The sequence below is a fragment of the Kryptolebias marmoratus genome, linkage group LG2 (genome assembly GCF_001649575.2).
Source record: "Kryptolebias marmoratus isolate JLee-2015 linkage group LG2, ASM164957v2, whole genome shotgun sequence".
NCBI classification, from domain to species: domain Eukaryota; kingdom Metazoa; phylum Chordata; class Actinopteri; order Cyprinodontiformes; family Rivulidae; genus Kryptolebias; species Kryptolebias marmoratus.
Genome location: NC_051431.1, coordinates 6,471,983 through 6,495,980, shown reverse-complemented (window position 1 = coordinate 6,495,980; position 23,998 = coordinate 6,471,983). Strand labels below are relative to the sequence as shown.

General features: G+C 38.6%; 1 protein-coding gene across 11 annotated transcripts in view; it reads right to left on the bottom strand.

Moving 5' to 3' along the window:
• Positions 1-23,998, bottom strand: part of robo2 (roundabout, axon guidance receptor, homolog 2 (Drosophila)) — a 250,952-nt gene that overhangs the window by 146,724 nt on the left and 80,230 nt on the right. The window contains exon 1 of one of the 11 annotated variants that reach the window (XM_017416386.3): positions 7,291-8,152. The exons of the other annotated variants lie outside the window; for them this stretch is intronic. Within the exon in view, the coding sequence (XP_017271875.1) occupies positions 7,291-7,345 (55 nt within the window). The 5' untranslated portion in view covers positions 7,346-8,152. Of the gene's footprint in view, positions 1-7,290; positions 8,153-23,998 lie in introns of those variants that run through there. 11 annotated transcript variants of the gene reach the window in all.

Genomic DNA, 23,998 nt, shown 5'->3' with positions numbered 1-23,998 from the left:
GTCAAATCCGTCATTTCATCAAGAGGAGGAAATGTGGTAGAGCAGCAAGGGAAACTGAGGGTGGTGAAAGAATGATGTTACTGGTCATCCATGCCTCAGCACTGGCCTGCTGTGACACCTACAAGCAGCTCACTCTGCACCCAAGATTCATCTTCTTTACTCCAGGCTGTCAGTGGCAGCAGATCACATTGAACTCCATAGCTCCCTAACACCAGACGCACAGCTCATCTCGGTGAGGTGTCACTGCAGGAGTCCACCCCAGTGCATCTGGTCAGTCACACAATGCTGCAAAATTCTCACAGTGAAAACACAGAACGTGAAATGAAATGTGCTCACAGGTGTAGAGAAAATTCTTCCACTCCATCTTGTGTTGAAATATACCAGGGGGTTTTGAGCTAGTTAGCTACCGAGCTCACATGATGGGCTCTGTTCCACCTCAGTGCTCTGCATGCTATCCCCTCCCTTCTTCATTCAAGATCTATACTCTGAAAGCAAACACATGGGTAAATCTACGAGCTCCTCTCAACCTCTCAATGCATCCATGCTTGACTCCAACAAATATCAGATAGAATTCCACTCTGAGGGTATTTCAGGCAGTGGCAAGGTGGGGGTCATATTGACTTTGTATCTGTGTATTTGCCCTCTCTCCCCCATACAGATGGAATATATAAATAGATAACTGTGGGAAACAGAATATCTGATTTTGTTGCAAGGGGCTGATTTACTTGGCTTGCATTTCAAGCAGCAGCATCCTTGTTTTTAACAAACTACTCTCATTCTCAGTTTTCATCCCACTATCATTAGCCACAAGCAGAAAAAGGCAATGGTATCCCTCTTTATCTGCAGATGTCTTGTCTCAATGGAGCTGAGATTGCTGACAAAAGGCAAAAAATGAAGGAGAAAAGGAGGACATGAGAACAATTTGAACCTACTTGTAGGGAATGTGGAAAGTGTTGATAAAAGACTTTTCAAGAGTGCTGCTTGCTATATGGTCTGATTAGTGTATTGGGATTAGCAATGGCTCTGCTGGTCTGTCAGGATACTGGCAGGGACTCTAAACTGTTTGATGCAGATTAAATGATTTCCGATGCTGGGACCACTCAAGCATGTAGCTCGCTGCACCACTCTACTTTTTTTAGTCCTTTTTTCCTGCAGATCCTTTTAACCAACACAGGTTCAGCTATTTACTTTACTGGCTCTTCTCTGTAATCGTCATATCACAGAAGCACTCTTCTGTGTTAAATTCAAGATTAACATAAAAAATGTTTGAATTATAGTTTTCCCTTCTTATTTCACAGCAACAGAGAATGACTACAGTGGAGATAAAATTTACATAATTCACTCATGCATGATCATCAAAAGAAAACTATCACAAAAGAGTATTTTATTCAGTAAATGTGCAATGGCATTAGATAAGCAAGCAGCAGTGTTTTGTTGATCTGTTCAAGATACACCTGTTTTTGTGTTATGTGCACATAAATGCAAGCACAGATGGCTCAAAAATCAGATTATTTTCAAGTGTGAGCACCTTCCAGGAGTTCCTAATAAGGGAAGTGCAATGAAATGTAAGGTGTCTCCCTCAAGCATTTTAATCTCTTTACCTGCATTGCTGAGTTGTCACTACAAATTAAATAAAGATAAATAAATAGGTGTGTTGTTGCTGGGGTGGAGGAGAAAGCTTTCAGGTGTCCATGATGCACTATGTTGCGAGGCGATAACTGAAGGTGCTACATGTGTGCTGACCTGAAGTGAACACACTGCATTGTACCTGCAGTCAACACCTCCAGTCACTCCAGCAGTTCTTAACCCCAGCACATGAGAATGTGAGGAATAAGAGCTGTAATCACAATCCATTCAGGTGATGGACTCACCGTGCAGAGCAAAGTAATCAAAAGGCTCTCACAGCACACCGTTTTATTTATTTATTTTTTTTTTAAGAAGGAGAATAGCAAGTCAGGATGAGATGTATTAAATTTCTATACCACAAGACACTTCATGTGGTCCTTCTTATGGTTACAGGGTCAAGGGTGAGAAAAACGAGTGCTTGAAGGGGTCATTCAATTTACTCAGGACCATATAACCGAGCTGACACAAAACAAGTCGTTTATGTTATTAATACTGGTCACAAACATTCACAGAGTACATTTCATAATTCTAGGTCTTGAGTGATGCCACATTCCACAATGAAACCTTTACATCAAAGTTGCTCACACCAGATCCTATTATATATACAGTAAATCAACTCACCCCTGGTCATGGTAGCTTGGCTTATAAGGGAGTGGGGTGCCATGTTTCTTCTTTCTTTTACAGCATGAATACAAGAAAGCATGATCCTGCGTCATTTACTTTCTTCCTTACTTTTGTGTAAGGTGTTGTATACTGTACATTTAGCATCTTAGATGGGCCCAGTATGAAGGAATTTATCAACAGGCCCCTAAGAAGATCTCCAGATCATAGTTATACAGTCAAATACTGATTTGGTAATTGATCGTACTCAGTCTAGCACCTTTGTACTTCCATTGGATTTGATCATGCAATTAGTTTGTTGGGGAAGAAAAAGTACCATCTGCATGGATGTGGCTGAGGGATTTATCGTCCAAGCTGAAGATGAAGGTGGCACGAGAAGATACTTATTTAGTGACTCCACCACTCTGAACAGCACTGCAGCGGTGTTGAGCCACTGCTGTGCGTGACGGATGGATGTTCGAGCATAGTACCCTGGCTGTCCATCTTCACACATCTCACACTGAGAGACAGCTCATGCATTTTTATCAGCAAGCCTCACCTCATTCAAGACACCGGTGCGATCCTAAGCTCAAGTACAACTGTCACACAAACTCTTGAAAATGAAGAACACCAGAAGATGTTACAGACTGAATAGATAAGGGGGAAACAATGGGAAAAGTTAATTTATTTGAGAATGTATGAAAAGAAAAAAAAGTGTATTTTGTTAACAGTTAAACTGCTTAGTGCAACTGAAATCTCTATATGTGCCTCAGTATAAATTTGGATGCTTCTCTGTGTTCACAGAGTGTGTGTGTGGGCTTGCACCCATGAGCATGTATTATCTGGCATGAACTTCTGTGAATCATTCAACCTTGACATCTTTTCCACCTTATCTGAAGGCAGCTCTTAGGCAGCCAAACAGAGCAGAGTAAGGGCGACTGGACACACTGTAAACAGACGCTTCCTACGACAACATTTCTGTGCAGCATGCAGCATAAAACCACTGATAAGGCAAACATTTTATTCCTTTCCTATCCAACTTCCTGTCGTACTCCCATGCTCTTACGATTATCAAGTTTTACATAGATAAAATTGCTCATCATATCTACACTCTGACTGAATTATCTATTGTTTGCGTTCTATAAGCTACTGGGGTATTAGCAATTGACCGGTGAGGCTTCATTTACTTTCATCCACTCATCAAAGATTATATACCAGTAATTAGATCAGCATTTTCTGTGGACCTGTCTCTTAATCAACTGTTTGGGAAACACAGGCAGAACAGAGAAAGGATTATACCTGAGCCCCGGGGCCCCAAAGGGAAGGCACAGGTGTGTATTCTTCAAGTACAGGTGTGTGAGACAGGTGAAGCCAGTTACATCTTGCTTCACCTCACAGTCTCAGCACGGTCAATTCATCATGTCACTCCTCCCCCACCCTGCCTCCACATATACTCCCATTGTACATTGCCATCACAGGTGTACCACAACTGTGTTTGAATTCCACCCTCATTGACACAGCCAGCAATGAGATACTTCACAAATATAATACATGCACTCATGAAACACAAGAAAAAAACAGTGTTAAGAAGTTTGAAAATTTACAAACCATGCGAGGAAAGACACTCGCCATCTGCCTATTTTCAGTGAACATTTATTCTGTTCCATTGTATTCTCTCACACTTTTTCCCTCTAGACAAATGTATTAAAGCATTATGTGTTTCTTCTGCTTTGTAAATGCCACTGGTATGCTTGAGTGAGCCTTAATAACGTGGTGGTATTACCAACACTGCATTCTGCTGTCTTAGAGCAAATCAGCCATGTGCATTGTCTAATGCTGACATTTTCTTTCCTGCATCTGCTTTGTGAAAACATAAAGGCAAGAACCTGTGTGGTCTCAGAACATTTTTGAATGATCACACTGACTAAAAAGAAGTGTGGAGAGCTTAAATCCTTTTCCGTTGCATCCTGAAGGAGTGGAGTGATGGCTGAAGAAACATAATCCACAGAATGGTCAGACTTTGCTGTTAAAATATCACAGGAGTTGACATAGCCATGTCACTAAACAAGTAACACTGATCATTTAGATACACAAAAATACTTCTGAGAGTTCACCTCACCCCATTCCTTTTCCCCCGTTAACTCACTTCCTGTTATAATCACTGCCACTGAGCCTCAATCTCTGAACTCATTTTTGATGTTAATCACAGAATAAACAGCCGTGCTTGTTGAGGCAGAGGAAAACGACTTGCTTGACAGTGATGAGACAACAGGAGACAGTGAAGAGGAGCGTCCCATAGATCTCAGATGAAGGTTCATCATTATAGCAACCCCATTCCAGCAAATGAACCACAATTACAATAACCTAGCCTAAATGCTGCCAGCTCAAGCAGAACAATCACATTTGGGGCGAGAACATTGCATCGGCTCTTACACAATGACCTCAGCCTTCCTCATCACTCACCTAGACTATTTTAATCTGGGCTTACTTTCCATTATAGGCCAGTGCTTTAAACCTTTCTCATTTAATCATGACCATCAACTGGGCTGTTAGTCTCCAGTGTCCTTTTGCAGTAAAGCATCATCGTTGGCATTTCACCTCCAAAGATTGTATTGTTAAACAACACTTCCCTCAATTTTTTATATTTGATTACCTTCACTCTGCCTCCCCTGCTCATTTACAAGTACACACACAAATATACCCGCTCAAATTTGGGTTTCTCTTGACTCAGCATTAGTGAAACCACAGCCCCGCCAGCAGATCGAGGATTGCACACGATGTGCTTACCCTCAAGCTTACCCTCAATAGGTCGTTTCCATGGCCTCATCGACAGATTTAAGCTAAACCATATTTCAGCATCTAAGATGGATGTCATGTCACCACCTCCTACGTCACACACAAACATGCAGAAGACCTAAGAATAGCATAGTCAGTAGTGAATGTCCACTATGTAAAGCATGTTCAAGTCCAACAGAAATAAAAGACAGCTGTTAACTGTTGTTTTCCTAGAAACATCTGCCACCATAAGTTTTCCATTAAAAAAAACAAACTGCTGCTTTCAGGTCTTTGCCTAATATTTCTATATCTCAGGCCTTGAAACAACATTCAACACAAGCTCTATTTCTCCACCCATTCTCTTTCTCTCAGAATCACCTTGTTTCTTCTCTTCTCCACACTATTAATCACAGAACACTAAACAGTGACTGACACAATTCACAAGGCTTGGCTTTGTTGGATATAAAGCCTGGTGAATACGTCTCCAGTTCTTTTTGTGCACCCAAGTGGACTCTTAGAAGAAGCTCCTCCTCTCCAAGGACCCTCAGATTACCTTTTAAAAAGGCTGGGTGATGGGTGAGCTTTGCTGATATGTAGGTGGAAAGCTAAGAAGAGCGAGGAGGAGGTTGGGAAGATTGGGAAGATCCACTGCTTTTTCGGGGAGATGAACACCCTTCCTTCTGACCAGCTTGCAATACCATCAGCCACTGCCTAGCAACCAGTGGGCCGGCTGAACAGAGGAACAAATGCAAAGGAAAGTAAAAGAAAAGAAAAAAAAAAAGACTTGATTTGCAAACTGCAGAAGGCCTGAACGCTGAACTAAAAAGGCTCAGAACTAAAACTTGCAGCTGTGAAGAACAAAAACAGGGGTTGACAGGTGAAAGAAAAGAGAGAAAATGGAACCTTGCAGGCTCTTGAACTCACTGACAACAACAAAAAAAACTTCTCTACATTCAGTTAAGCTGTACAAACAATACAAAGCAAACATGTTTGAATCATCACGACACAAATGATGATTTAATGTCTCAGCTTGTGAGTTGTTGAGACTATCTTTTCTCATACTATCAAAACAAACCTTGTGCTGTCCGTGTAGACTAATATCTGTAACAAAACTGTGAAAGGTTGAGTCCTATTCAAAAGCAGAACTAAACTGACACCTGATCAGGCATTTAAAAACTAATACAACTTAATCCATTTGGTTATTCCACAAGTTATGTGTTACTGAAATTTAAATGATAATTTTCATCACCTGAGCTGCTTTGATGGCTGCTGTGAGTCACCATACGAATTTTGCAAAGAAGTCTTTCATTTAAGTTTCTTTAGTGCTTCTGTAGGCTGGTGAATCCCAATAAGCCTCATAAAATCATAATATAATGATGCTGACTTGGCACTCAGTGGCAGACTGGATGAACTGAGCAAATACTTTTTGATTACAGCAATTAATCAGGATAAATCTCATTTTCTCTCTACATCATTATTAAATATTAATCAGTTAATGGAAATAAACCTTGTCAGGGCTGCAGCGGTTTACAATATGATGAACAGCCACAGTTCTGAGTTTGCTAAATGAACAAAGAAACTGTGCCTTACCATAACAAGGCATTTAACAAATAATTGACTTTTTTACGAAATTGTGATACTTAAAATGTATTTTTAAGTTTGTTTACTTTGATTAAAAACAGTGATTTCTAAACAATGCTCCCCACCTGTTTATCAGACGCATAACCTGTAACTACCCCACCCCAACATGGGAATTATTCATCCTCAGACTTGTCTGCTCTAACACTGCCAGTGTCACAGGGTCTGTGAGGCACTCGGTACCATTTTAAAATAAATCTTTTAACAAGTTATTTTGACCATTTAATATCCAAATTATTCCTCAACCTGTACTATTTCAGGTCGACAGGTTGATTCATCTGTTGCATGAGAGGACAATATATTCTAAACTGCAGTTACAGAGAACAGAAAAAAGGTTTTCTGATCAATTCAGATTGTCATATTGCTTTGAGTTCACGGAATAAAACCTAAAGCATTTTTTTTATTTTATTGCTGCGGTGACTAATCGGGGTCACAATTAAGTGTAAAAGTGATGTTAACGATGATTCTGTTTTAATTATATATATATATATATATAATGTTGATACCATAACTAAAGGCTAAGACATAACTTAAACTACGACATAACTTAAACTACTTAAATGACGTTTTTGGAATGTCCGCAAAAGCAGTCCAGAATAATTTAAACCCACGAAAGATAATTTTATGTAACATTTTTTTTGGTTAACTTACCATCAACTTGGAAGTACAGTAATCCACTAACAAGGATGAATGCTAGTGGACCCATAGTAGCATATTAAATCTCCACAGCGGCGCGCAAATCCTCAAACTCACTGCGGAAATATATGCCAAGATTCCAGACAAGTCTGCTCCGCGTCTTCCGGAGCGATGGACAGGTCCTACTGTCCTACTTACTGACCAAAGCCAGTTTCAGTGTCCAAATGCAGAGAGGATCCATTTACCAGCAGTTCAGCCGGAGCTGCTCGGGGTGTGAAGCTCCAGCAGTCCTTCAATCCAAACTCTCGGTCTCTCTGTCTTCTCCCAGCTCGCCCCGCGAGTTCATCCGGTTTTATTTTTGTTGTTGCTTTTCTTCTTTTTCCCAAGAAGATGACCTACTGGGCAAACTGCACGACCCGCAAACAATCTTTGAGGAGCAAAAACTGAAGTCCACATAGGAAAAAAACAAAACAAAACAAAAAAACTAAGGACTTCTCCGCAGCTCCTCGCTTTCCCCGTGAAGCGTCTCTCTGGCACCTTTCAAATCTTCAGCGGTGCCTCCCCATGATTCTAAGAACGGCTCGGTACAACTGGGAACCACGAGCCTTCAACTCTCACACATTCCCCACAAAAGTTGTTTAATTACAGCCAGTGTGTGACCCATGTGTGCTTAGTCTGGAGTTGAACGCTGTAAATGTACAGTCACTCCACACTTCATCCTCCTCACGCTGCGTTTAGGTTTGAAGAGCGCGGCCGCTAGGAGCGCACGGTCTCTGCGCACCGGCACAGCCCACAGCCCACCACTGACACACACTGCCACTAAACACGGACCGGTACCCGAACACAGCCGCGAGAAGGTGCTGGAAAACAAGCACTCTGCCCACACCATGGACCCCAGGAGTTTAAAACAAACTCTGAAGTGATAAGACGAACAATCCAGATAGGGATGGGCAAACCCATAAAACCCATTTGCATGTTGTAGTTTTGGATAGGTTAAACGCATGGAGTAGTGTTTACCTCACAACATGGGAACTAAAGTGAAAAAAGATTGGAGAAGAAAAAGTTACCTAAATGGATTTGTATTAGCCCAGATGTTTTGTGGGCGCAACACCCATAAAGGCAGTGTGCTCTATGGCACATTAAACACAAAGAAAAATAAAGTCAACAAGTAAATTGAGTGTAAACATAAAGAGAAAATGTTTTTGTTGGCTAAAAATAAAGTCTATTGTTTCAGAATCTGTTAAATGACCAATCAATAGACTCAGAAATAAGTGTTTTAAGGAATCACATGCTGTCCGGTAAGTGAATGTTAATGTGTTGAGATGCTGAGGCAGAATTGTAAATATGATCTTTGTCAGAAATCAATGACTGATGACCGTGTCCCTGCGCCAAGACGCGGAGAGGTGCATCTCTGCATACTAATAACAAACACACAGATGCCTGCTTTTAGAAGCAAGATGTGCACAAAGCTAAATTACAGGAGCAAAGTCACTGCAGCCTCGTTTTAATCACAGACAAATTAAATTTTTTATTCCGAGCACATAAAAATCTGGACACAAGCTCTTGATGGTCAGATGGAGGGGAGGTTTGTGAATGTGGTGTGAGCTACTGCCCAACAACACCCTGAATGATCTGCAAGGATCACCAAAGTGTTAGCTATGAGCTGTGAGCTCCCCCTACTGGTGACAGTTATAAGGGTATTGTCACTACTCATATAACACATCCCTATCAAGAGGTATTAAACAAGGGAACCGCATCCAGAGCCAGCACTGATCTGATAAGCACCAATGATATAGTAAAGAAACGTGGCCTTGAATGCATTCTGTTAATTTTAGAAGAAACAGAAATGCCACATCAAAATGTTAAATCATTACACATCGAAATCTCATTGTAGAAAAATCCAAGTTTATAATTCATTATATATATATATAATCTTTACACCGACCTCTACCGTTTCCTCATTAATTAAATTGTTTTCAGCCACCATTCCTGAAACAACTTACTGCTGTTTTAAATGATCTTTTACGTTTCCTGCCTGACTGTTTCTTGCTTTTCTTGTACATTAGGTTTTTTATCTGCTGTAAAGCATCTTGTGTTACACACCACTGTATGAAAAGTGCTTTATAAATAAAGTTTGTTTGATTGACTGATTGATTAATAAGGTTTGTTCTGACAAAAAAAGGTTTTCTAAAACCATCCTAAATTATTCATTTTTTCCTTTCCCAAAATAATCACTTTATCTAAATAACTTACTGCATCATTTTAAAACAGAAATTACTGCAGAAATCCAATAAAAGAACCGAGTTGAATCTTTAAGCTTAACAGACTCTACATTGGCGCAAGTGAAACTCAGAAAAAAAAAAGTTTCATGATTTACATCAAAGCCATAAACACAACGAAGTCCAAAGTTTGTCCTGTGAAGATAACTTTGAAAACTCTGCTCCCCATTAACAAAGCATGGCAGCTAACACCATGACAAAATGGCTTTGGCAAAGGGAAACACTTCTATCACCTTTAATAATAGCTTTGGCTGCTCAAGGCTTTTCTTTTTTTTTTTTTTTTCATCTGTTTGTTTGCTGAGCTGCATGTCAAAGCTTGCCCAATAAAAGGCCTGACTGGGAACTGCAGCATGTTGCAAGTTTCCTCACTGGCTCCGTCTGCAAAGCCGTGCTGACAGCCGGCCAGGCGCAGTGATTTGTCATCATATTTTAATATGTTTGTGAGCCGCATGCAAATGTTGTCTCCTTGGTGTCTCCACGGCGTCCTAGATTTTACCAGATGCACGTAGCCATGCACACATACATAAACAGCCAAACAGAAATTTATTGTGTCATCAACGTTGCTGAAGGTTCAAGGCAAATAAAAGAGAAAGAGAGAGAGAGAGAGAGAAAGGGGTGAATTGGAGAGAGGTCATTTACTAAGAAGAAAAGCCCACTTCAAACATAAACAATAGAGGCCTCATTGATGGAAAAGGAAGTAGAGTGTAATTCTCCCTCAAGCCCAGCCTTTTATTTCCCACTCTCAATCACTTTATCTGTTGCAGAGGCAGCGATATTCCCCGGGTTTCTAAATATCAGCTTAAAGTGGATTTATTTTAATTAAACTGGAGGCTGTGTTTATTCAGGACATGACTTTTTTTTTTTTCATTTTAAAGATGGCGGAGCACAGCAATGGACTGATAACTCATGTACACTGTAACATAACCTTTTGCCTTATTTCACTTTTGAAAAAACAAACAAACAAACAAAAAGCCCCACCACAAATCTTTTATTAGGGTGATTTTTAGAATGTCATTGTCACACAGAGTCGTTCGAGGCTGACTAGTTGTACGCAGCGGGAGTGTAAACACAAACAAATGAGAGTGACGTCACCAAGGGCCAAGCAAGTGTGATGGTTTGAAACACATGTATCTGAAACACAGAAACCAAATAAAACATTTAGGGAAAAATAATATTGAGTTAGAATATAGTCAATGTTGCATAAGTTCAGTCATTTATTAGGAATATTAGCATATTTATTCTCTTTTACATCCACTTATGTAACACAAAATTAATTTAATTTAAAATATAAAGAGCTGCACCTTCAATAAGTTTTCTTCTCTCTGATAAAGGACGGCTGTATTTTATGGCTAGACTCACAGTGAAACACTGTGAGCACAAAATACATTGTTGCTCTTCTTGTGGAAAAAAAAACAGCTGAGGATCAATAAGGGATCCCCAGGTGGATATTTTGATATCTATGAGACAATCAGGGCTGCAGCGGCAGCAGCACACTCGGGGGGTTTTTGAACGGCACGTTGCTGTGAAAGCATTTGTAGCATTTTAATTGCGTGTAACCACAGCACAATTCAGATGCAAACTATGAATCACAGGCAGACAGTTACAAAACATGTAGTTTCAGCAGAACAGCCTCTCTGAGGGAGAAGGAGAAAAGTGTTTTTAATTGTGTGGCGGGTCAGAGGTTCAGGTAGCAGCATCACTCATGATCAGATCAGAGTGGTATTTAGGGAGCTCTTAGCTGGATATCTTTCATGGCTGAATATCCCCTTACTGAGTTTGGGTCTCTGTGTGGGAATGATTAGGAGCTGGAGGTTGGAGGAGGAGGTGTGTGATGTGTGCTGGGGTGATTAATGTAGATGTCAGTGTTGGCCCTCCCTCTTCTGTTTCCTCTCTAGCATCCATAATGACACCTGGGGACGGCAGAATGGGTCTACCTGCAGCCCAGGCTCCCTCAGCAGGGCATGATTCTTCCCCATGATCCTCCTCTGTCAGCAGTCCTGTCACTTGGGCTCGGATCAGGCCCTTATTAATGGGCCTCTATGTCAAACATAGATATTAAGCTGTGCTTTGCTCTGCACTAGCCTCAGCAATAACACCCACACGGGCACATACACACGCTGACACATTTCTAAACCACGCTGTGACAGACACAAACACACACACACACAGCATAGCACCAAACACCACCATCATAACTCTTAAAACATTACTACATGCATGCTGACATTCACTGAAATATTACTTCCTTCTTTAGCAAGTTTTACAGATAAATTCCAGCATGACTAAGAGTCCATAGATTTATTTAATATCTCTGTTTCCCTCCTTTCCTTTAACTCTTTATTACACATAACCCAGTACCACATTAAGCTGAAAAAGTGACAAACCTTTCATCATGATGTACAGTCCTACAATACAAACCACTCACCTCAGCAGTGAATAAGATCCATGCAGCTACGAAAAGCAATAGAGTAAAGATTCAAGAAAATTCCTTTTTAGAAATATGGGAGACAAACACAGATGTGCTGTAGCTGAAGCCAAGGCAACCGTGACTGGTTCTGCTTTTTCAAGCTGTGGCTTTAATATGACACCCAGAGAAAACTGAAAGAACCTAAGGTTTTTTGAAGACATAAAACAACAGATTGGAGTTTATTCAGAAGAATAGAACACTGAATAGAAGCCAGCGTGACACAAGTTGAAATCTGTACACTTTGATACTCCCACAGAGGGGCGTAAAGGAAGAGACGAGACAGAAGGGTACAACACCTGAGCTCGGTGCAGAGAGGCTTCTATCAGCAGGACGTAAACCACGCATGTAATGCAACGCCTGTTCTTCCTCTGCAGCCACTGAAAGGCACAGGAAGGGAGATAAGGGCACCCTATCAAATGTTGCAAAACTGGGGAATACTGTGCAAGAATAGCAGCTTTTCAAATTGAATTCATCTCCCTCGTTTCATGTATATTTTCCCTCTTTTCTATTGAGCAATATGCTCACTAAACTCAAAATAGAAACAGTAATGTATGGAAAATAGTGCAGAAAAAGTTAAAAGACAGTATAGGAGGTAAAAAGAGAGTCACTGTTTGATCTCCGATCTTCATTGAACTCAGCCGAACCATTTTTAGACAAGCCTTCTTTAGCTTTCTTGTAATTTTTTTTAGGAGTCTTCAGGAATAGAATCCCAAGATTCTATAAGGACATTTAAAGTTTTTGTTTAGATTGGACTGATTTTGAGCCAGTTTTCTGTCAAGATGATCCCCACACTGCTTCAGTAAGCTGAGCTGCAGGCTTGTGGGAGGACAATTCATCCATTGTGTGTTTTTCTCTCTTATTGGTTTTACTGCATTGTCAGTTTGGGCTCATTTTCATTTGGAAAAATCAAGTTGTTGCCAATCACAGGCCTTCCAGATGTTAGTTGATCAAAATCAAACTGTACTTACAAGATTTCTGGCTAAATTACAGTCTCAAACACGCAGAAAATTCACAATGTTTCACTGATAACTGTGGGCATTCATTGTAGATATGCCTGCTAACCTCCTCGGTATAAATTTATAACCAATTAAAGCAAAAATGAAATTAAAAAAAAGTTTAATGTGAATCATGCACCCCATAGGACCTCTTGACAGAAACTATTAGTTTATTTTTATGTAATTTGCCAATTTCCTCCTTCAAGATTGACTTCTTGACAGCCACTTTTGACCATTTTTGATGAGGCAGAAAGACAAAATGCGTCTCTTAAAGCCCGTGTTTAAGCTCTTTGCTGATTCTTTTTCAAATTTGGCAGGGATCTTTTCTTGGGCTCTTCTTCTGCTGTAGAGCTTTTCTTTGTAGGTCTGCCATGTTTTCTATTTTGAATTTTTTGGAAACGGTTGGCACACAGAGCCAAGATACATCAAATAAATGAAATATATTACACTATTTCAGTACTGCTGCAAAAATACAATTTTATGTCTGTGAAATTTTGCAATCTTTGGCATATTTTTAATAGATATAACATTGAAAAACATCTAAAAACAAAAGCATCAGACAGTAACTTGACATCTTGACATAGGACCATATAAGTCATAAACTTATGTAGAAAATATATTTTCAAGGCTCTAACAGATGAATTTCTGAATGAGCAAATCAATGTTTTTCTTCTTACTCATACCATAGTTTTATACCAGTTTTTATTTGCTCTTAGCATGTAAGAGCATGAACGAACCTACTGACCACTCCTAAAAATGTTCCCATAGTGCTTTTCAACCAACTGCACCCAGAACCTAAATGTCCTGCAGATTTCTTCAAGGAAATACTGTATGAAACTGCTTTAACCCTGGATTTGTTTCATTTCCACAAAGGTTGAAGGTTCAGAGTAGATTAGGCAAATTAGGTCAGAGGAATTGTGGAGTTCCTCGCTGACAGTCTTCAATGAGATGCTTAAGCTGTATTAAGGGAACATTTCTTCAAACTCCACATTTCTATGGATTATAGGCTCTTTTGTTTCTTAAAACATAACTGCTGTAAAAATCAGAAAAGCAGTTTTTTTTTTTTTTTTTTATTCATTGATTTGTTTTCATGATCATCGCTTTCTTTTGTGTCCTGTCGTGTTCCTTTTCAATAAAGGAGCAGGAAGAAAATAAATGGTTTCATTATAGAGACACACGAGGAAGTCTGCTTCAGCTGTATTCAAGTTTCTATGGGTTGTGAGAGTTTTTGTGTCTTGGAACATTTTGATAGTGACCCAAGTAAGAGATGAACCTCCTATTGTTCAGAACAACTATTCTTTCCACTTGCAAAGCTCTTTTCTCTCATTGATTTTGACGTTCTCTTGACAACCACACCTTGTGCTTCACACTGTCTCTCCTCATTTGATTGAAGCTGCACGACAGTCATGTTTACAATCAGTGACAACCAGCAGTACATGTTAAACCTTTACAGATTTTACTTACTATTATGGTGATTAAACATGAGACAACTGAGACAGAAAAAGAGAAATAAAACACTGAAACGTACTTGAATAATTAGAAACATTCTGCACTATAACTACTTTTCAAGAGAATCTCTGAAGCACCACAACCCTACCTAAATTGTTTAGTCTATGGTAACTAAAATCAAAATAGAGTGGGTCTAAAAATAAAATAAAAAAAACATTTAATGGTCCTGATTTCAAAATTGTTTCCTGCAGTTGTAGTGCAGCTTTACATGGCCTCACAATGCCCTTGTTGAAATAAATCCAGTTAGAAACTCAGGCTTTCTAATAAGATAGGTGCAAATGTTGTTCCATGTAAGTGCACTTTGTAAAAAGATAAAGTCCTCTCCTGAAGCGGTAACACCTGTGTTTTATCCTGCATTAGTCATTTTTTTAGAAAGCACACATGTCAAAATAGAATTAGCTAATTACACTTTATGCTCAGTCGCTAACGTTCAAGAATAATCCTTTCAGAGGGAGCTGCCTCCCTCTTCCTCTATTCTAAGTCTGCTTCTCCTTTCCTCCCACTCTTATTAGATATTCCAGGTCAGACTCCTCAACCACATTCCTGTCATTTATGGAATTTCCCTGTCAAGGTGAAAAACAGCCCACTCGCATGGTCCTAAGAGGGTGCTGCTAATTAGCTGGCCTACTTTTTTTTCCTGAATACAACTGCTTAATCTGCCTCTTTGGAAACTCATCAAGTCTGTCAGTCCCCACGTAGCGCAGGATAACTTGGGTGCTAGTCACTGTCATGACAGGGCAGGGTAAACAGTTTGGTCTGTTGAGAGATGGGCAGCAGCTGCTAATAAGTAAGAGGTGAATGCCTGAACCTTGACGAGTCAGAAGGGAGGGAGTGGGAAGAAGGAAGAGCAAGAGCTTTTAAGTATCCGTCTAGTTTACTTATCAGCTAGAGGACATTGAACATCTTGTCCATCCTCCTCCTCAGAACCACAGTTTTACTCATCATTAGCAAAAATCCCAAGTTTTCCTCTAATTATAAATCTGTGTACTACTGACCAGACAATGAAAACTGATAAGACAGGTGTCATGTTTGCTGTGAGGAAACCCACTGTGTACGTGTTCTAAACATCTGTCTCTGTTAAAATGAAAAGTTGTTTGTTTTTATCACCCTGCGGGGGATTCGGGGAAAAAAAGGCACAGCTGGTCTTATAAACACACAAGTAAAATAAATGGATTTCTTTGATTCATTAACATAACTTATTTATAAAGAAAAAAACATTTAAAAAAGATTTGCAAAGATTTACAAAGTTTTCCAAAGACATAAAAGAGAAAAAAAACAATAAAGTCATGGCAGTTAAGTAATATTGATTAAGAAACCTGTGACATTAGAGAGGAGGCCTAGGATTTCTTAACGAATACATATTACCTGCCTCCTTTCATGCCAGAGTTTGAAACTTGTGAAATGATGGAGTTAAAACCATTTTAGTCAAACCTTGAAAATAATGTTATGCATTATCTCATGTGATATAACACAATCTGTTAATTGGTCAGAATATATATTGCAACTGTAAATGATTATCAGCTAATACCACATCAAATTTTAGCTTAAAATCTGTAAAATTAACTGAGGTTTAGTCATTTTTGTGTTTGCTAAGGTTGCTAAGGTCATGAATTGGGCTGACTCCAAAACTTAATCTGTTGCAGACATCCAATGGTTCGTTTTTGAGTTTCATTAAAATCTGTCCAGTTAATGGCAAAGTTTAAACAAAGATCTTGCACAATTAGTTAGTGCTAAAAGTATGAGTCGAGGATGACTCTCATCTATTACTACACCAAAGTTTAGCTTAATATTTGTAAAATTGACTAAGTTGTAGTCATTTTAGTCTTCGCTAAGGTTGATTAGTTGTGGCAACTATTTTAAATCAGACTGACAACAAAAGCTAACCAGTTATAGATGTACCGTCAACGACTATCTTCTGAAAGGGTCATTAGGATTTATCCATTCGATCATGAGATATTTTGCTAACAGACAAGTGCCCCCCCACCACCACACACAAACACGCAGGCAGAAAGATGCCTCCTACTTTTTGCTGTTTGTATCCATTGGTTGTGCGTTCCCTTGTACCAGACTGCTTTATTAACTAATTCGTTTTCTTTAACAAATATGTTTTTAATGAAGAGCACTTTCAAATCAATAGGTAGAGGTTCTAATATGTATATCAATTAGCTTTATGTCAATGCTGTTGGTTTATTTGTGCTTAATATACCAGCAAGCAATTTTCATATTTAATTATGCAAAAATTATGTGTTTAATTAACCTTGTTAAAGAGGCAGAACCTTTAAAGGCATAATGTTTCCACTGATGCTTGCAAAGCTGTCCACAGGTTTATACAAAAAAACAACCAGCTTGATTTTATTTGTGCATTTATTTTTTTATCTTAGTGAAGAGGCTGTGGATAAAAACACATTAAACTAATTAAAACACAGATATGACTGAATTCCTCTGGGCTTACTTTATCAGACGTAGAACAGCTGAGAAATGTGTGATGGAGGATAGAAATGATAGCGTGAGGTTTTAGGCTGAATTATTAGCAAAAACTGAGACGTAAAGAACCTTTAACTCTGCCCTGTCACTTCATTTATTAAAGCCTTCTTAAATCATTTTCAACACTCTGTCTTCTTACTACATCTAAGAGCTATGACTTTATACAGCGCCTGTCATAAATTAATTACAACAGGTTTTTTTTTTGTCCTTCCATTTGAATATTTTATCAAGAGGAATAAAACTGTGTTGTGTTTAACATATGTTAGCTCTCAGCATTGTGTGCAGGGGTGCAAATGTAACACTGGACACCATAATGTACTCTATGCATTGCAATTTATATGTTTTGTAAGAAAATTATAACTATCAAACTAAGCATTTATCTGGTAAAAGATTTGAATTTTGGGCCCAATTAGGAGTGCTTTTGAAAATGTGTTCCAGTAAACTCCAAACTACACATTCATTTGTTTTCTTCTCTCTTCTCTACTTAGGACTGTGACGTGTCTGTAGTCATGACCTTTACTCCTCTTAGAAATAGTTATCGCCCACCGCCAAAGGCTAGGTGATAATGTTTTCATCCATGCGTGTGTATTTGTTAGTCAGTACCAATAATCACTGAACAGATCTTAATAAAACAATCAGAAAATAATTGTGGATTGAATATCTACAACTGACTAACTTTTCGAGTCAATTCGTTTCAAGATGGCTATCACAGCAAAGCCATCTTAGCAAAACACAAAAACGGCTATAACTGAGAGAATTATACAAATATTGAGCTAGATTTTGGTGTTAACTCTGCCTGTCAGCTGTTTTTTTTTCTCAAGGTTTAACCAAAATGGCTGTAACTATGTTATTTTTTAATGTAAGAGGATTTTAGTCCAAAGTTCTGACACGTGAGGCGTCAGGCAATATGCATTCCTTAGAGGAATTCAAGGCCTTTAATTGCTTATATGTTTTGTTCTAATATGTTAGATTAAGCTGGCACCTTATAAGTGTCAGGATCTGAGTGTTTTCTTTCTATTTTTTTCTTTTTAAATCTTGTTTTTTAGTTTGTTCTTGGTGTTTTTTTTTAAATATGTTTTTGTGTAGTTTTGCTTCTTGTGCCATCATTCACTCTCCCTCAGTTCATCTCCTCAGTGATTTTCCTTGTCAGCCTGCCACTCCCATCTACACCTGTCTCTAGCTTGTAATCACTCACCTGTTCCCACTTCCTTGTCAGCCCAGCCTTTATATTCAGTCTTTGGTCATCTGTGAAGCACTGTCACAGTAATGTGCAGTCTGGGTGTCCTTGTGGCGCCTTGTGATTACCTCGAGTTATTTGTCCTCCTGAGTTTTGCAAGTTTGCTTTTGTTTATTAAACGCATTTAATTTTGTCAAGCTCCTCGTGTTGCCTGCATTCTGGGCGCGATCAGCCACCCAACCTGATAATAAGATTGCTCAGTGGAAAATGGAGACATATCTTACAGCATCCTTATTTGGACACAGTTGCATAAAAATTCTTGACTGTGTAAATCCTAATATGGAGATTTTAATTTGTTTTCTTTTAAATCACACATCACAATTTGCAAGAATGCCTCTGTAATTAAAATAAACAAAACACATGGATTCTAAAGGGGTTTTCTTCTTTTACAGACTGCCCCGCCCCTGTATGCTGAGTGCTATCAAGAGAATCAATTGAGGGCTGTACACATCAGAGGTTCTAACTTAATTGTCCCCCAAAATGGAAAGTGATTTAGAGCCTCGGGTCAGAGTCGATCCCAAATGACACATTAGGGCACCCCGTCCCCTGTGCTTGACCGGGGACACATGACCCTTTTGGGGGTAAAAATATCCCGACATAAGCGCCCCTGGCCACCTCAGCTGCCATAAATGCTTCAATGTTATCAGTCTGAAGTGACTGGTTGTCTGACACAAATCAAACTGAAAATGTCCATGAAGGCCTATAATTAGGCACAAATTGCACACACAAACAATGTAAAATGGCCACAAACAGCTTATGAAGATGAATGAAAAGACTTAACAATCCATCAAAATCTCTACTCAAATATATATTTAAAGACAGATTGTAGTTGTTTAGAAAATGAATCAAAATAAGCAACGCATCTCTGATTCTCATGCTTTTCTTCTCTCGAACCACTGATCCATTAACAAAGCAGGGAAGTGAAGCAAGTCAAGTCCACAGCTACTCCGAACCTGTGATCTTTTACTGCACTGGGTAAATGTCTCCCACAAATAATTCTAACCCTCCACAGCTGACTGAGACTTGTAGACAGTGGGGATCACAGTCTCTCCAGGCTTTAATAAAACTGGGCTTTTACCCCTGACATTTCCTTCCCACTGGGGCCGAGCCTTGCCTGGCCCCAGCCTTGTACCCTGGCCTTGCCACTTCACACTCTAATTGCTGGCTCATAAGAAAGCACCGCGGCAACAAATCCAGTTAACGATAGTGGCATATTGATCGTTGGCAGGCAGCACTCCTGTCCCTAGGTAAGGGAGGAGGGGCACTGTGGCTTTTACAACCTGAGGGATGGCCTACACCCAATAAAGAGCAGGTCTCTGTGACAAAATAAAAACCAAAGGCGGTCAGAGTGATACAATTACCGCTCAGCATCTTTGACCCTAACTGTATGTGAACAATAGACTGTGGAATGAGGGTTTACGTGGTGGTGGGATTGGGGGGGGGGTCTGAGAAAAGAGGGAGGCCCTCATTACAGAGCTAGACTGGGAAACCTGTTCAATTTGCTCCATTAAAGAGAGCTGAAGAAGCACTTTCTCTATATCCCAACAGAGCTATTAAAGGTCTATAGTCTAAGCACTGAAGGAGCCAGATTCAACACCGTGCCTCAAATACTATCGGCAGCAAAGGAACATTAAGCCAAACAGACCTGAAAGCTATGAATACACAAAAGCCATATAAAAACCTATAAATCCATGATGTCATCAATAAGAAAATGCTGTTATGGTACTCAGAATGTTTTATGATTACATGGCATGTTGAACATAATTTCCTTTTATTTACGGTGTTTTATTGTATTTCAAATATTGTAAACATCTCAAACACATTAGAAATAATGTGTTCCGAGTGGTATTTCAGAAAATTGGGTCTCACATGCAGGCAAACGAATGCCTATTAGAGAAGAAAACCAAGCATATTAGTCAAACTACTAATTTCCATATTAAAATGGCACGAAGAAAAGGCAATTCTGCATTTTCATCCAATTTATTTGCATGGCAGAGCACAGTAAAAGGTGATAGAATGAGGCCAAACCATGGGGAGCTTAGTGAGATTGCGTTTCTGCTTAAATCTAGCATCAATCAATGTTGTTTTCTTTTTCCATTCATTTTTTACAGATACTACATGCTGCAAATTAACCTGATATGCTAGGGATCAAAGTGAAAACCAATCTTCAAAGTTTTAACTTTTGCACATCCTACAATCTGTTTTGAAGCAGCAGTAAATAAAAGTTGCTGTTTTTGAGGCTTTTGTTTCCCTTGAATCTGGCTTACTTTCAACTCACGATGTAGAATCATGTCTCCATCTCCGAGAAAACGTCCTTGTTCAATTCCAAGATGTTTCAACAAACAGTGCATCATCATTCATTCTTTCATTGGAACCCTATTGTGAGTGTTGCCTCAAATGTTTGCTCTGTTTACTTCAGCAGTCAATCTCACATTCCCATCATTTAAAGTTTTTCCATCAGAATGCAGCAAAAGTTTGGAGAGACAAAATTTCATAAGTGTATCTTTCATGTCCTCCGAGGACATCAAAGACAAACATCTAATTTGGTTTAATCCATATGGCATACAGTAAAATATGTATGCTGTCAGGGCAAAAGAAGTCAACTATAAGATGAACACATCTGCACTAATAAAATTAGATGGTGTTTTTCTTGGTTAAGTCTACATTGTTACAACATAAACCCGACTTAGCATCATTTTGTTTCTGGCACCATCTCTGTGTAACCACTGCCCCCCTCCTGTCACATTACTGACCCAAGCCTTCTAAACTGTGACGTTCCAAAGCTCTTTTGAGCTGCCTGCTGCCTGTTGGCAACAAAGAAGTTGAATGATTAAATATTTGTTTATGCTTATGCATGTTTACTGATTACCAGCTGAATAACGACTCATCCCTGATGATTTTGTTATTAACTTTAAATGCCTTTATATTATATGCATCTTTTGAAATTTGAAATGTCTTCTATTGCAAATAAAAACATTCCAACAGCAGCTTCATATTTGATGCAAGTGCATGTAAATAACTATTTTTTATGGGTTCATAATTTTGTACACATCTGCAAAACATGTGAACAGCAAAAATGTATTACAACATTCTTATTTTGTATCCTGAGAGTGTTTTGTGTGAATAAATATTGTAGTTTTGTTTTTAATTTAGTCATTGCTGTCATTATGCAAATTTTGTATTGCTATGCTGAATCATTTATTTATTATATTTCTGATCTATTTTGGTCTTACAGTGTTTTTTTAAATTTTATTTTCATTTTGTGTTAGTTTTTGTTAGTCTTTTTTTAGTGTCCTAATTAACTTGACATTTTTAATTTTTGTGACTCACTGTAGGAACATTCCCTTGTTTCTTCTTCCAGAGAAAATATATGTCCATACCTTCCTGACTTGAAAAAAAAAAAATATTATATTCATTTGAAAAAGACATTCAAAGCCTTTGCTACATTTTTGATGTTTGATGTGGATTTTCTTTCGTTTTTAACCCCAACATCACCAGTGGCCCCTGTACCAGGGGCAGCAGCATTGCCAACAAGATCAATCCAACAGGCCTAGGGACTAAGGGGTTAACTGGAATATTCAGATTGGAATGAATGAGCTTGAAATGAAATGAATCTAACTTGATTTGAATTTGAATTGAATTCAACTAAACTGAATTAATTTACTGTGCTGAATGAGGTAGCATATTTTTTTCTCTTGTGAACACTACACACCAAGGTCTGTTTTTGCTTACTGTACTTTTATTTTTAATTTTACATTAAAAATTGAATAAAATACAGCCAATGTTTCTTCATCAAGTATTTTTAGATAATAGCAAACTTTGAATTCTGAATGAAGGTAAGACCAAACAGACAAAACTAAAATTCATTCATGGTGTGAGACATTGTGACTGTGACACGAATAAATCTTAAATTTTTCCAGGAAAAAAAAACACTGTTCAAAAACTCCAAATCTCCCATGTTGAGCACACAGATCATGTCGCTCTGGCTGGTGTTAGAAGCCTCCAGGAAGTAAACAGAATGAGTGTGTGGGCACGCAGCCTTGGGTCAACATCATTATTTGGATTTTACTACACTGGCCCTGACACGCAGTGCTGCTGGCCTTGAGACTTTATTGTGTGCTATTGAGGTTTAAGACATAAAATCAAAAAGGTCATCCATGCTCTGAAACCATTAAATTGTTACCTACAAACACAAAGAGAGACAAAACAGAAAAAGGAAATGTGACTGAAAACATTCAGCTTTTCCTCAACAAGTTTCACTGATGCTGTGTTTTCCTGTGGGATTCCACAAAACAACCCATTTTTAAACTTATATAGAACTAGCTTTAAAAATATGTTATAAATGTTTGCTTAGTCCCAAAAATAAATTAGCATAAAGCCTTTGAACATGGAAATAAATGAAAAAAAATATGTTGAAAAAAATCTTTGAAAAAAAAAAACTTCATAAAAGTTGATCTTGAAGATGCAGCAAATATCAACACAACAAAGTTAGTAATCTTTTGCTCTGCTTTAATGAGATCCTCCATAGCATCTATCAGTGTTTTTATTATTCTTTTTTATTGCCCTTTAGGTTTAGTTTATAAACAATAAAGCAGCACAACCAAGATTATTTGATGCTGAGATTTTATTTGCCTGGGATATTATTAAAATCACTTTGAATAATAAGTAGGCTTACTTTTCATTGGAAGAGTCTTGATGGTTTCTTAGTAGACCCAGTCGACATTGTGAAGAATTAAAAAAATGCAAAAGTTATGTTTTGCACCGTTACTGAGCAATGTGGAGTTTGCAGAAGGGGGAAAAATATTGATGATTGTCTTTTAACCATGGCAGTTATGTTGACGGTTCAGAGCAAATATCATTTTTCAAAAGACTTTGTTCCTTTTCAAACCATAGTGATTAGAACACCCATCCATCCATTTTCTTTATCTACTTTTTCTGTGCAGAGTTGTGGGGAGTTTGTTACCTATATCCAGTTGTCATTGGGCGAGGAGCAGGGTACACCCTGGGCTCCACAAAGACAAATAAGACAGACAACCATTCACGCTCTCACTCACATGGTGACAATTTAGAGTAAACAATTAACCTAACGTGCATAATTTTGGTATGTGGGAAAAAAGTCCCGGGAGAAAACCCACGCATCCACAGGGAGAACATGCAAACTCCACACAGAAAGGCCCCAGCCAGGTTGTGAATCTGTGACCTTGCTATGAGGCAACAGGTTTTAACAACTGTCACCATGCTGCCTTTGATTAGAACAATTACACTAATTCAGAACCAACTCTTGGCTGTCCAAAAGTTGTTTATGTCAAAGACTGCTGTTAAGGGTTTGATGAGCAACTACACCAGCTTAAACAGTGACTACCACTGTTAATTTAACTGCAACATCAGCATATATAACAATTGAGCAATTGTAGCAACCCTAAAAAACAACTGCAACAAAAAAGAACTTTAACATAAAGTTGATGTAGAAGAAAATCTATGACAGCATTGTATATGTCAGTTTCATGCCAAGTCAGCAAAAGCAAATTCTGAATTTTAGCAGCTATCATTATAGGTAAAATTTCTGATTGTATAAACATTAGTTGTGACTCCATCTAAAACTAATATTTGATCAGTACTTAATTATTTTATCAATATCCGCCAGTGTTTCAGAACTTTTTGCAAAAAAAGTTCAGAATCGCCACCTGGTGTTTCATACAGCACTTAATAAACGCCTTCTGGCAATATTGAGACAATGACTCAGAGGGACAAC